The 15,625-nt window shown below is 31.2% G+C and overlaps 2 protein-coding genes across 2 annotated transcripts; one reads left to right on the top strand and one right to left on the bottom strand.

The window, feature by feature from the left end:
* Positions 1 to 1,816: 1,816 nt before the first annotated feature.
* Positions 1,817 to 13,247, bottom strand: LOTGIDRAFT_232075 (hypothetical protein). Its single transcript, XM_009055655.1, has 18 exons — positions 12,809 to 13,247; positions 12,337 to 12,420; positions 11,839 to 12,048; positions 11,367 to 11,460; positions 10,710 to 10,926; positions 10,189 to 10,348; positions 9,988 to 10,059; positions 9,141 to 9,212; positions 6,621 to 6,766; positions 5,914 to 6,004; positions 5,488 to 5,612; positions 5,221 to 5,344; positions 4,689 to 4,728; positions 4,232 to 4,404; positions 3,709 to 3,924; positions 3,186 to 3,320; positions 2,696 to 2,824; positions 1,817 to 2,366 (listed from the first exon to the last, which is right to left on the bottom strand). The coding sequence occupies exons 1-18, from the start codon at positions 12,845 to 12,847 to the stop codon at positions 2,040 to 2,042; spliced, it is 2,454 nt and encodes an 817-aa protein (XP_009053903.1). The 5' UTR covers positions 12,848 to 13,247; the 3' UTR covers positions 1,817 to 2,039.
* Positions 13,248 to 13,417: 170 nt separating this feature from the next.
* Positions 13,418 to 14,529, top strand: LOTGIDRAFT_178346 (hypothetical protein; the record flags this gene model as incomplete). Its single annotated transcript, XM_009055654.1, has 3 exons — positions 13,418 to 13,641; positions 13,672 to 13,813; positions 13,852 to 14,529. 3 exons carry the CDS (start codon positions 13,418 to 13,420, stop codon positions 14,527 to 14,529), a joined length of 1,044 nt encoding a protein of 347 aa, XP_009053902.1.
* Positions 14,530 to 15,625: the final 1,096 nt, after the last annotated feature.

Raw genomic sequence — 15,625 nt, 5'->3', positions numbered from 1 at the left:
ATTTTTAATTATTTTTCTTTTGCCTGTGATAGAAATATTTAAAAAAAAATGCATTTAGTAGTTGGCCATGTTTTTGGCTTTAGCTCATACCTTTGTTAGTTTTGTGTGTATTTATTCTATGCTTTGTATATTATGCTACAGTTCATATGACATGGGCTAATTTATGATCAAATTTGATTGTGTTTTGTTTAAAATATTCCAAACAATGAAATGACATTCAATATTTCAAAGGGAAAATATTTAATCAGTTATAAGGATACAGAACTGTAATTTCATAACTGTAGTCAGAATAAGATTAATGACAAACTAGAAATAATTTTAGAGTTGTTGCAGAAGAACCTTTTTAAATGGTTTACCTGCATTGATGGTATGACAATTTATGAAATTGCAGTTTTGTATCCATTGAAAGTGCTTTGAAACCATGACGATAACCAGTTGCGATGATGAAAGTGACCATGATGCAAGTCAAAACTCAGATGCAAGAGAGATGTGTTTGAAGATTATGTCTGCTGTTTTATTTTCAACTCCAGCAACTGGTGATCGCTATGGGGTTAGGGCCACTTAAGACTTATTTTGATAAATCTGGCAGCTTAGAAGATCACTGCTTATAACAATTTTTCAATGGTAGAAATGTCATTGCATTAGAGTATGAGTAATAATCATAATTTAGGGTATATTTATTAAACCTTTGAATAAGTCAGAAAAATAACGGGTAGACAAATGGAATCTCTACCAGTTAAGATTGAGAGAAGGATGAATTAAGAGTAAGAATGAATGATTGTGTTTATATGTAACTATGGTATTAACAGTGTAAGTGTTGTGAGAAGTTGTTATATTTAATGAGTAGTGGATTTTGAATAAGGAATAAAAGTATTAAAAATTCAAAGATAATTTGAAAAATTTCTGCATTCTATGGTCCAGATTTAAGATTAGCTCAAAATTCTAAAAAAAATTAAGGAATGAAAATTATCTAAATGGATTTGATATAAAAAATAACAATTTGGAGAAAATTTCTTGAAATGATTTTACACAGATTTTTATGAAAACAAAATTCTGCATGTTAGCAGTTCAACTATTTTCAACTCTAAAAATCCGAAGAGAGTTTTGCCAAGTTGGGAAAACATATCTACCTTAAATATAAACAACTATGTTTGAAACCTGTGTATTTATTATTATTATAAAACTCTAGCCTTGATATTTATAATTATATAAAGTCAATGTTTTATTATTATAAATTGTCATGATGCAATATTATAATTGACTTTATAATTTATATGAATTAATAATAATATAAATATTTAGATGGCTGATAATTTATATCTAATAAACTTCACTTTTGTTCATTTCATCACAACTGACTTGTTTTATTTTTATAACCTTTGATTGGGGCATAGCGAAGTTTCATATCTTGTTGAAGCTTGCTCTATTGTGAATTTGGGATTTATCCCAACATATTGAATATCCAGACTTTGGATTTTCAACCTTGTTTTCCTCTGCCAATGATGCAGGCAAGAGGGCCAAATATGGAAAAAACCTCCAGTATTTCAACTGGGACAATAAACAAAGACCCTTCATAATAAGGGTTGAAGTGTTGAAGATACCTTTACCAATAAGAAAAAAGCAGGCTAATGCCACCTGTCTAAAGAAATTCCCCTTGTTGCACACTGCATGTGCTTAGTGTGCTTGCCACTTTCATGGAGCAAATAAAGGATGTATAACATTTAATTTTCATGGCTGTCACAAATGCTTGCACCCAAAGCACTTTTTTTGCAGCAGAAAAATTACTCTAACAGAATTTTGGTCAAAAAAGGATCGTAGAGAAAATAATATTTAATTTTCAAACTGTGACATTATTTTGTATAATTAATTATGAGAATACATGATTTATTAATTAAATTTGGCAGCATAATCTACTGAGTACATTTCATTGCACTTTACGACATTTTATATTCAGATGCTTCTTAGGGAAACCGAAAGTTCCAAATATCACCATGTATGAATATAGACCCAAAATGATATTGATACAGACACATGACACATCAAAGAGAGTTATGTTTCGTGGGTCTTACAAGAGCTGAAAAGGCAGCATAAAACACAGCTCCAAAGAATAAGACAATCAAGAATCCAGCAGGTCCGAATCCAAGCCATAGATTAAGCACTAAATATAAGAGTCCAAAATAGATCAAGTTTTGATAACTGGCTAAAAAACGAAGACTTAGCCTTGGTTGACGTAAATGTTCAGCTTTGACTTTTGACATAGGTGACATGATCTGTTCATGAGGTGAAATAGGAGGAGAAATAAAGGTCTGTATCATTTTAGCTATAAAATCTGTCCGATGATTTAAAACTAGAATCTGTTTAGCATACTGAAAATATAAATAGAAAGTACACAAGAAGCTGTCATTTTTTTCCTATAGTAGAACATTCAACTAGCTGGAAGAGCTCAATTTCAACTATTCCACTTTTCAGAATGGCAATTCAACGCCCTGTTTATATCATTCCAATACAGATATTGCTTACATGAATTCAGAGGTGATATATCTGTATGGAAGAATATTATCAACTAGATTACATGTATAATCATTATACATTATTCATATTATTGCACACAGACCAGATGTGAGAGTTTTATTGTGAAAGGTGAAACAGATAGCTGAAATTAAGCTGAAGCTATTAAGCAAGATGACCTTCTCACCTTAGTGTTGATTTTATCACAGAATTGATGTAAATATCTAACCAGTGTAGCATTCTCATAACTTCTAATAGGCTCTAGGTCAGGATCACCATAATATACTACATCAAATTTCTTTAAACCATTAGCTACCTGTAACATCACAGACATAATGGGTTATTTTTAATATTAGCTTGTTTTACTGTGGTCTACACTTTATATTTAAATACCCTTTCTTATTTATGCTGCCAGCACACAATCTGGCTGCAAAATGCAGAGTCTGTAAACATCTCAACTTTCTGAATTGCATCAAAAAAAAGAAGACAAAGCTCTGATGGAATATTAATGGAGCATTCTTTTACCAATGTCAGGAACAATTTTAAAGGCCTTCATGTTCGGCACCAAAATCTTAAAAAAATTAAGGCTTACATTTCTGCAATGTAACCACTTACCACTTGAAACAAATGCTGATACTTTGAGGGTATAATTTAAGAGTAAAAATAAGTTAAAATACCTGATATCTTCCTAAATCAGTTAATTGTGGTCCATTCTCAGTTTGTATAAAATCTGGTAATGTTGATTCAGCAGATTCATTTAATGTTGTATCTGCTGGAAGACTCATATTTTCAATTTCTACTGGTATTTGAAACTACAATACAAAGATACAATTATAAAGAAATATTTATATTAACAAGGATGACTACTTGAGTCCTTTCATGAATACTCATTCACTGCTGGGTCAACAGGAATAATGAGGAAACGAAACGAAAGGATTTTTACGTCCTACTCTTCTGGACATAATTGGGCTAATGAAAATGGGCAACACCATGCAGTGTGCAATGAGCGAAATTTTGCTAGGACAACAGCATTATTCTTTTTAACGACTCCCTGGAATAATGAGGAAAGATGACTGATCTTGACTTCACTATCACAAACATAGGAAATAGAAGGTGAAAATAAAAGCTATAGATGCCCCCGAGACATACAAAGAAAATGTTATAAATCCTCATTAGAATCTCACAAAATTTTCAAATTACCTTAAATATCATAGAGAAATATTTGACGGCATAAGTTAAATAGTTCTGTTGTTTTTTCATTTCTTCAGGACTGATTTCACCAAACTGACTGTCTTCACCAAATAATCCATCAACAAACCATCTTAACCAACCTTTCTTCTTCTGTTTAGTAACATTAACAGGGGGTTTAGCACCAATTATTTTAGCATCTATCATTTGATCTAATACAGCTTGAGCCTAGAAAAAAAATTCATCATGATCAACATTATTTTGACTAATTCGTTAAAGGTATTCTTCCTCTTCAGTATAACATAATTCTAAGTCATTCACATACAATATTGCAAAGCCAATTCCAAATTTAGAAAATTCCATTTTAATTTCAATGACAGAATGAAAATTCAAAGACAATCAGGATGCAAAATTAGACAGATTTCAAGAAACACAAATCTTATCACTTTTTCCATGTTGCGAAAAACGTCACATTTGTCATAACAAGGAACATTTCAATTTTTAGAAATCTGTGAAATAAGTCAAGTAAACTTACCAAATTAAAGGTTCTGGAACCAAATAATGGTGTATAGGTAAAACCAGGTGATTCTAGATCAGCATATTGAGGAGGTAGAGAACAGAAACTATCAGACATTCCATGGTAACTATCATTAATATGATTACCACTTCTACTAGTTATAAATGATGAACTACAAGTCTTTCTTTCAGCTGAAATATTAACAGACACTATCAATAATATTCATAAATATTCATAATGCTAGGATATGCAGACATTTTGACCAAATTTGAATCATATTATAACTTATTACAAAAGCTTTGCCTAATTAAATCAATTCATTCCAATCAAGACTATAGTGTTTCAGGGGCTATTCCCTTTTGAAACGATGACTGAACAACAATAATCAGCATTAAATATTTGTTTCATATTTGATATTTTCTTTTAGTTACTAGTAAAGCACCTATTATATGTAATAATGAAATTTTCTATTTACCTCTTTCAATTAGATGACATAGATTGGTCTTATTAAACACCTAAATAATAAATAAACAAACATTCAACACAAATAAAACATAGATTTCTTGTGATGTTGGCAAGGGCCACTGACTAACTTGTATAAAATGTTGGTACCTTTCCTAGATTACATATTAACAACTATCTCTGTTAGGTAAAGACAGAATGAAGGCTTCTTCAAGTCACAAGACAATAAAAATATTTTATAAGTTACAGACATTAAATTTGCAAGATATGGAAAATGATGTCACAAGACATGGACAATGACACAAGATATAGACATTGATGACACAAGATATGGACAATGATGTCACAAGATATGGACAATGATGTCACAAGATATGGACAATGATGTCACAAGATATAGACATTGATGACACAAGGTATGAACATTGATGATGTCACAGTTGAAGGAAATAAATAACCACAATGCTTCTCAAATTTCCAGCATGACAAAAAAATTCCTTATATGTTTTTATAGCTTTTATTATAAAAGAGTAGTTAATACTAACCTTAGTAACTCTGTATATCATATAAGAATTATTTAGACATGTTAAATCTAATCGGTAAACTCTAGGTAGAAAATCTTGAAATAGCACTGTATAGAATAGTAAATTATCTTCTATAAACTGATACCTACAATTAGAAATTAAAAGATAATTCAGAAATATTCCTGCTGTTGAAAATGTATACATCAATTAGTGAACAATATACATCAATGATACTAATGAACAGCGTAAACAAAAAGTTGAGTTTAAATATTAAAACAGGATACATACCATTTATCCTCCAACTTTTTGTCATAATCTCTATCACCTACATGAGCTGCCATTTCTTTCTGGTAGAAATATTTAGGGTCTGAATATCTCCATGGTTGAATATAACAAAGCCAAATCTCTATCAGCTAAACAAGAAAAAACATTACAAGCTATTTGAGATGATTATATTCCTGATGACAGTGGGATAACCACAATGAAATGTTGAAAGTAATAAATATTCTAGAAGTATCTATCCATAATAATTCTCTTATTGATCTATTTAAGATAGTTCTGGGATCAGATTGGTATCATGAACTATCAAAGGTGCTTGATCCTCAAAAAAAGTTTATAACCAAATGACTGGATTGCTTAAATTCAGAAAAAAAAATTACTCATGTTCAAAATGTTAAGTTAGAAGAACAGATGAACAGAAATGAATATGCTCACCATTTTAAAAGATGAATCTAAAGGCCAGTGATCAAAAGCATGTTTTAAGAATGTATAGAGTTTCTTCTGTATAATCTGTGGAACTACAGACCTAGAAATACAAGATATTCTACATGAAACATCAACTCTAATACTAATATATTACTGATCCATAGATTTAACCATTGCTCATTAAGTTAATGACTACAAAAATACTTTATCTTAAAGATATCTATTGTCTGAACACAGTAAAAGGTGAGGCTGTATTTATATAATAACTTACTTTTTAAATTCATCCAACATTGATAATTGTGTTGGTTGATAAGGAGAGGTAATAATACCAGGTGATGCTGTATTTATATAATAACTTACTTTTTAAATTCATCTAACATTGATAATTGTGTTGGTTGATAAGGAGAGGTAATAATACCAGGTGATGCTGTATTTATATAATAACTTACTTTTTAAATTCATCTAACATTGATAATTGTGTTGGTTGATAAGGAGAGGTAATAATACCAGGTGATGCTGTATTTATATAATAACTTACTTTTTAAATTCATTTAACATTGATAATTGTGTTGGTTGATAAGGAGAGGTAATAATACCAGGTGATGCTGTATTTATATAATAACTTACTTTTTAAATTCATCTAACATTGATAATTGTGTTGGTTAATAAGCAGAGGTAATAATACCCGGTGATGCTGTATTTATATAATAACTTACTTTTTAAATTCATCTAACATTGATAATTGTGTTGGTTGATAAGTTGAAGTAACAATACCAGGTGATGCTGTATTTATAAAATAATGTAGATATCTAACTAAAACACGCACCACACTAACATGGTTACTAGACGGTAAATAGTGTTCCTGAAAATACACAGAATCAATGTTGAAGCATTATTAAATTCTGTGATATGGCACCCCAGCCATTTTCCATCCAAAATTCAAGTCTATTCAAATTGTCATCCTTTCTTATAATTGGATATACAAAAAAACAAATTCCTTTCGTGTTCCACAAACACTTTATACATTTAAAAAACTAATTAGATTTGACAGACCAATGTTGTTATCTACTAACAAATGTAACATTTGATCATTTGATCTTATTTCCTCCTCAAGTTGATTTTAGTAATTGGTGAATAGAAACTGGCCATAAATATATTGATAACAGTTACTCCAGTTGAATATCATATTTGTCTAAAAATGTAGTTGGATTTAAAAGCACATATATACAATATTCTAAAAGCTATAAAATTAAAATGAACCATGCAATTTGTATAAAAAGTTTACATTATATTTTTTGTTTCAGTATTGAAGCTTTCACACTGTCCTGAATTAAACACCAGATGGCCATTCGTATATGGCATTTGCCTACTGCAGAGATTTCCAGGAGCATAACACACAATACAATTCACATTTATTTCAAATTTGATCTTGATCGATGGATCCACTAAGGCTTTAAGAGGGCTTTACATAGTTGCACTGACTTCGTTTGACTATCACACAGTTTTTCAGTTGAAGATGTCACAATTTGACAAGATACCCTAACAATGACCTTACTAATGTCAAAATGGAAACATTGCTTCAACACAGAAATGTACCTTAGAAAGGATTTTGCCACTGCAGATCAAGTTGCTGTTGCTACCTTAAAAACTCAAACTGGGGTCATGCTATGGCTGAAGATACGATCAGACAGAAATTGGAACATTTTCTTTATTGTGTGAACATCTGATGTGATTTGGGACAGTGTGACGCTGCCTTCTAGAAAGTACACATAAAAATGTTACATAATTTTTCACTGACAACAATATAACTATTGGTAAAATATAAGTAAAGTATATCTGACGCCATCTAATAAATAAGTGACTAAGTTACAAGTTATTATTCTAAATATAAAATACCTGCCTTTAACTACACATCACTTATAACAAAAGTTAATAATTACATGAATAAAATGTCTAGACTCTAGAAGGTGATGAAAATTAAAAGAAAGCATTCAATTTTTTTTACAGGCAAACTCTTCAACTGGCTTAATCTTAAAAAGTCCTTATCACTCAGACTGTCATTTTCAAAAGTGGTACAGGTTAAAAAAAATAAATGTTACCTTCAAGAGTGCATAACAGTAATAAACAATAAGGTGCGGAGTTGAATTGTGTCAAGTTAAGATAAGGTACTGTATTTATTATATGTATTATTTATTATGTATTAAAATAAACTGAATAAACACTTAAAGGGACAGATAGGCCATTTTTTTCACCAATCATGATTTAGTCTCAGAAATGTGAATTTCACTATCAGTGATAGTGTTCCAAGCTCACCATCAATTTGAGCCTTCAAATCCATGTGTGTCCAGATTGAATGTTAAGATGATGACTCAATTTAAAATACTCTGGGATATATAGAAAAGACACATGTAGATATAGTGATTAAAATTCCTAGTTTGAAGTATTTTTAAAGGAATTATGCGATTTTTGTACATTTCTAGTACTTCTGAAGACTGTTTACATATATTTAAGATTAAAAAGGTTAGTCATGAGAATCAAAGAAAGATGGCCACTCTCAAAATGGTTTCATTAGACAACAAATAATTTTAGATTCAAAAGGTTTTCTAGCTTTTATATGTCTTTAGGAGAATATATACATGTACCTTCTATTTGCTCTAAATTCCAATTTCTTTGATTCCCTGTAAAATTTTCATTAGGAAATGGGAAGGCTATGAATAGAAGCTATTAATGCCCTGGATATATGCATACAGAAGTTAGAAAAGCTTAAGAATTCACATAAAACAGGGCCGACTTTGTCGATAGCAATTGTCAATATGATTTTGGGAGTCATGCATTAGTGTAAATAAGTTAACTTAATAAAAATGAAGAAGCTAGAAAGAAATACCCTTGCAGTCATGACAACATCATCTTCACAATGACAAGCTATTACAAACTGCATCTTATACCTTGACTGTAATAGCCCACTTTCTTGTATCAAAGAATGCAGCAATTTAATCGGATTGTGTTTAATTATTAGCTTAACATAAAGACTGTAAACATTATGGCTTATGTTATACAATCTTTCTGTCAAGGGCTCTCATTGGCTGTGTTCGGTAGCTCACAATCCAATCAAATTGCTGCATTTACAAACTTCCATGATACTAGAAAGGTGACCATTGCAGTCATGATATTAGACTCAATTTGTAATAGCTTGACATCAAGAAGATATAATAACATCCACCAAGTGCATTACTTACGTATAATATATGAAAAGGATCTCTGGAGTCATAGCTGGTATTATGACTAGTATGTGGAGCATAGGATGATATCTAACACAAAATATATATATATACTACTATTAGCCTAATATCTCTTTTAATGATAATACAGAGTCTATGGTATAATAAAGGAAGTAAGAAAACATCTATTAAGAAAGACTAAATGCTTTATTCTTAGAGCTTTCATCCTCATTAAGTGAAATGATTTGGAAAGCTCGTAGAATAAAATACTTTAGTCAATCTTGAAAACTGTTTTCTTACTTCTTTTATTATACAATAACATAAGAGTGATACAGCATTACTTTCAATTCTATAGAGTCTATGGGTTTGAGTCACACGTTTATAGCAATCAAGCCATTTTCAGTGGTTTTGGTGTTATTTCAATAGAAATATTTTAACAATATATAAGAAAGTATCAGTAAATACTAATATAAATTGAAGTAATAAGTCTTAATTTTCCGAAAAGATGTGGGCTAATGAAAAATGTCTGCAGTGAAGGGAATTTTTGCAAGCGAAATGGCATAAGCCAAAATAATAATTGTCAATGGAACTCATGTTCACAGCCTGTGGCACATTGGACCTCAGTTAACTGTCCCATCCATCAACAAGAAGCCTTTTCCACGTCAAAGTGCTCTTTTAGCATCGGTACTTCAATACCTAAGACACAACAAGCATCTCCAAAATAAGATATTTCATGAGAAACTAAAATGCTATGCAAAGCTATCTAGTTTTTGTTCTTAATTCAAACAATTTGCAAGGCAAGAATGCTAATCTATCAAACAGAAAAAACCTTAGAAGATACTAAATCAAAATAACTTCTACTTACAACTGATGCTTGAGGTAAACCACTCGGTTCATTACTAGTAGCATTTTGATTTAACCAAAACTCACTCCAAATCTGAAAAGTTGTATATTTAAAAACATGACTGTCACTGTACTTGATTAGATATTATTGTAGAGCAAACAAATTGGTGAACATTTGGAAAAAATTAGACGTAAAGAAACTATAATATAATTTGACCAATACCTGTAACATTGTCTCTGATCTCCAAGTCTCTGATTCATTCTGGTCTAAAACAGGTGATGATGGTATATGCTGTTTCTGATTAGCTACAGTAAAACTTGTTTTAAACAAACCTCTAGGTGTTTTAAATGGTGAGATGTTTGGTGATGGATTAGGAGAATGCCTTAAAAATAGATACAGATTTAGTTTAATTTGTTGATATAACCAAATAACCTAATGGTGAAAGCATCTCAATTCAGACAACAGGAAACTGCCATATTAAAGTATTTTATTTTACACATAAATCCATGAAATAGAGATACCATACAGTGTACAATGAGGAAAATATACCTAGTTTTATTACCAAAAATAGAGTACCGGTATACACTATTTCAAACATAAAAAATTTGCCAACATTTGAAAATCGTAAGAGAACAGGCTAATGTTGCAGTCCTTGCAAAATTTCAACATTGCACACTCCAAGGCAACTGCCTGTCTTCATTAGCTAGAATATGGGCTGGGTATCAATTAGTAAATTGACTCACCCAGGAGATAAAGAATAGTGTGAAACTGTTGTTCTAATAGGTGATGCTGTATGAGGCATCACAGGAAGACGTTTCTTATCCAATGGTAGAAAGTATTCCATATAATCATTCATTAAATTAGGATAAATATATTCATAAAAATCGTGCCAAGTACTCTTTTTATGTTTTGGATTCACTAGCGCATAGGCAAAGTGAAACATGTAGAATTCAAAAGCACCTAAAGATAAGTTAAGGATAACATCACTTTAAAAAATAAAGAGAATTTGCCAAGCAAGATAACATACTCCACTAGCAGCTTTGTTTTGATTTTGAACTATGGCAGAAAGCAACTTACACAGAACTGTGGCTCTAGTTCTAGAGTAAAAGATGAGTGTACAGTTTGATTTTAGGATATCAGTTAAAAGACAAACACAATGAAAAAAAAACCTATTTTTCTGATTTCCTATAGGTTTATCCTGGAATGATAATAAACTATTTCACAAGTTTCTTCATCAAAACTAGTTAAAAATTTTGCCATGGCATATAACATAAACAAAAATATTGTTTGCTTTCATCAATATCTCATTCAAAACAGCCTCAGAATGCTATCAGCTGTGAATAACATTTTAAAGTAAATTGTTCTAGAGTGAATTGAAAGAACAGTTTTCATAAGGATACCTAGAGTTAAAATCAAACCATGAGATTGTTGCTGTATTTTATTAGCATAGAATGTAGGAATCAAACCATCTTCTATCATATGTCTACTGGGATTCTAAAATATAAAGTATGCATGTGTTAACATCATTTAACTAACGAAGCATATTTTCTGGTTCAATAGATGAAACTTTGTTTCCTCCATTGTGAAAACCTTGTAATCTCAGTAAGTGTCTCTACAGAAGGTTGAAATAATTTGCTGAGATTTCTTGACTGAGTGATCCGAAGGCAACTGATCTATTTCAGCCTGTGTTTCTCCTGAAGTTTGACAAGTCAAGATCTTTAGACAACTAGACAATGTTTTCTTTTTGAAACAATTTCAGTTCCTTCGTTTAAAAATGTGTCTTCTATCCATTTATGATGGAAAGCTTTTCAGTTTAATACAGGTTGAATGGTTATGTACCTACAAGTAGCATTAATCATGAATAATACTTACAGGCAGATGTTGTAAAGAGAAATGATATGTGTAAGGTTCATTCTGTAAATGGTATACCAATTTCATTAATGGTCCTTGTGGAGATAGAAAATGTCTGATGCTTTCAAATTCAGAGTAATATTTTTTACTGATTCTATCTATATCCCATCCACTCTCTTGTCCATAACCAAACACACTTTCTACAATCAAGGGCAAAGCATTCCGTAGTTCCTGAAAATGGATCAAAATAGACTTTATTTCTAAGAGAAAAAAATTATGAAAAAATAGTCCATATAACCTTATTTAATTAAACGGATAACTTGGGATTCTCAAAAATCCTTTCTATCAACTGGTTCTTAGACAAACCTCTTGGCACTGATTATTCCAGATTATCTGCTAGGTCAACTCGCTCTGTTTTTATGTAATCCTCGAATGTTTAGATCATGTTAAAGAGCACCATTTTTTGAACAGTTACTTTACTTAGACTAAACCATTCAAAATCAATAATTGTAAACATACCTTTGTACTTGTAGTATTAATAATATCTTCAATATCTTGAATTCTATACAACAATGGCCTTGACAATGCATTTTGAATCTGCAACTGAAAAGAAACGTTAAAATTTTTATTTCATTAACATTCATGTCATAGCCAGGCCAGGGTTTTATCTTTCATCTTAGATTTAAATACAATATCTCAGTCCAAAATTTTTAAAGAGAATGTTAAGGCTTATCATATATCACATTATATGTAGACCCTTTGGATAGTTTCATAATGTTTATCATTACATTACTGTGAGACTGGAACTGTTTTTTACATCAAATTTGAGATGGAGAAGATGACCCGAATTGCGTGAACTACTTTATCGACTTTGAGTCCTTCCATTTATAAGCCCCCCAAAAATGTGCAATGCTTTTTTGTAAGTGCATCGGGAGTCACACACATTCATATAATGTTTCGAAAAGAAATTAAAAGGCAAACCAAGAATAACCTGAACAGTTGAGAAATTCGAGCCGCCATAAAGAGACATGTTGAAAAATGTAAATAACGGACTGGAAATGAAACGTGGAGTCACTTCTTCTGGTATTAAACAAAATACACCATTTATCAATCGACCGAAGAAGAAAACAATGTTTTGTATTCACATGTTCTTATTCTCTGAATATATAATTCAAACTTCAAATTAAACCATATGAAATAATATTTTTGATATTCATAAACTTTATAAAGTCCGCGATTTTATTCGCCGGAAGTGTCAAAATCGCCCTTGTCCAAAATGGACATGCAAAGAGTCAAATAGGCCCAAATCAAACATCTTAGGAGTAGAGTGGGTCTACAGTAGAAGCATTGCATGATTTTTAAAGCAACTTGATTTTTTTTACCACCAATCAACCGAACCAAACCTGCACCTAGTAAAAGGTACGATATACTATATTATAGGGAATTTAGCTTGACGATCAAGGCTACGATTTCCATAGTAACGTAAACTGTCATGGCTGACAATTATTAACATTTTTGCTCCGATTGTAATTCTTTTGCTGATTCATATGATCGTTGATTAATTTATGCTTTCATATATTAGTACATGTAAGATTTAAAGATGTCAGCTGGATGGGGAAGAAAAGCGGCTACTCGAATTGACAGGACTCAGTTTAACAATGACGAATTACTGAAATCTCTTGGTTCTCAATTTAATGTTGATTTCAACAATTATGATCAATGGTCTAGAACATCTAAATCAAACGCTCATGACAAGTCGCAATGTGCTAAACCATCCCCACCAACTGAGGATGACTCGACTAGTTTTACAGTTAAACGTCTCAAGTCTCCTGGCCCCAATAGAAATTCCTCCAGATTAAAGAAACAAGCAACAGAACAAGAAAATAAAGAAAAAGAATTGGCTCAAAGGATAGACATATTGAAAGTTCGAATCAAATCAAGGGAAAAAAGCTGTTCAGATTATCAGAAGAGAAGCAAGAAATATTTAGATGAAAATGTCAATTTGTGTGAACTAATCGCCAAAGATGAATCTAGCGTTCACGATGGGGTGAAAGTGTATTAAGAAGGTATGAAAAATACAGAGTTGGCATGGCAACCATAAATTCCAATTTTGCTAAAGAGTTAGATGAAGCACTGGAGGATCTGCAAATTGCTAAGTTAAAAGTGGACAGCCATCTAAGTGCTTTAGAAAAGGAAGGCAAAATCTTAAATGAACAATTAACAGAAAAACAAAATGAACTTTCAGTGTTAGTAAGTTACAAGGATAAAGAATATCCTGTAAAAGCTATGAAAATTGCAGGATTAAATACAGAAATTGAGAATTTGAAATTGACTAATGATGAAGATTGTGCCGAATTGGAACATATCGTCAACACCGAGCTGGGGAAATATGAGAAAAATCAAACGAAGGTAACTAATGAGGTCACTAGAAATGTAACAGAGAAAGCTGTGAAAATGATGCACCCTAGTCTGAAAGATATGGCTCTTCAAAATATGGTCATGTTGAAGGAAATGGAATTTCACAAACAAGAACAAGAGGAATTAGAAGAAAAGTCTGCAAAATTACAAGAAGAAGTTCAGAAACTGTTAAAAGACAAAAAGTCAAATGTTCAATATCAGATGTTTCCGGAATTTTATCCGCGAAAAGCAAAGTGTACACCTGATATGGATATAGTGTTGGACATTGATACACAGGAGTTTCTGCCTATTTAATACTGGAACTGTGAGAGTGTAGAAACCCTGTGATATATCCTGGCATTTAGCTGTTTTAACAATGATGTGTATGAGTGCCCCTGAAAATATTGGAAAGTGATTGTTTTGTTAAAGACTTTCATGCAATATCCATGCAAAGTTGTCAAAATATGACACCTGTGAAAACGTCATTGGAGAAAATTGATCATACAGAAAACTGATTTTCCCCATTTTGCGTTTTTGGCCTTTTCCCTTAAATTTAGATGTACCGGATTTACTAGCAGTGAAATTTATTGAAACAATTCATATCATAGTAAGATATCACAATAATCCCTTTATTTCTTTCCACCCTTATATGTTATAGCTGAATGAAAATGTTACTGTTTTGCAATTTAATCTTAACATCAAGAATTAATTTTGATAAAACAAAAACCCAAATATTTTCATGTACCGGTATATGTGATCATAGTATTTGTTAACCCAACAGCCCTGTGATGAAAGTTATATATTTTGAATTGAGCTAAAAAAAAGTTGGATGTTTAGATACCTACCTGTCTGTCTATACATATCGTATCTTGGTGCCTTTCTTTCTATCCTGCCATGTTCTTATCTTCAAGTCTGGCATGAAACTGGGTTAATGCAACTGCCCTTGCCAAATTTCCAGACATCCTAGCATTGCAAGTCTTTGTTAACCAACAATAGACCATATTCTTAGGTTCAATCATTTCATTTCAATATCATGGACATTTAATATTAATGAATTATTGGGATATTGAACAAGTCAAATAAACAAAATGTAATATTTATTTTCTAAATAAATCTACATTAACAACAAACATCATATAACATTACAATCCATAGGTTGGTATTGATTTTGATTCTGGAAACATACTGCAGACTGAGAACTACTGTTTTACTAATAAAATAGTCTTATAGCTACCCACTAGAAGTTTATTATCTCTATGGATAGTCTCTTAGTATTAATGCCAACCATCTTCTTTCATTGGATCGTCTGAAAACATGAAAAAATAGAAGACATATATAGAAGGGTAGATTAAAAAAAATATGGGATCAGAAATATTTAGTTATAATTCGAAACATAAACAAAAGCGGTTTA

This window comes from Lottia gigantea (assembly GCF_000327385.1).
Source record: "Lottia gigantea unplaced genomic scaffold LOTGIsca_25, whole genome shotgun sequence".
In the NCBI taxonomy this organism is placed as follows: domain Eukaryota; kingdom Metazoa; phylum Mollusca; class Gastropoda; family Lottiidae; genus Lottia; species Lottia gigantea.
The sequence above is the reverse complement of the archived record's forward strand: the minus strand, read 5'-3'. Positions and strand labels throughout refer to the sequence as shown.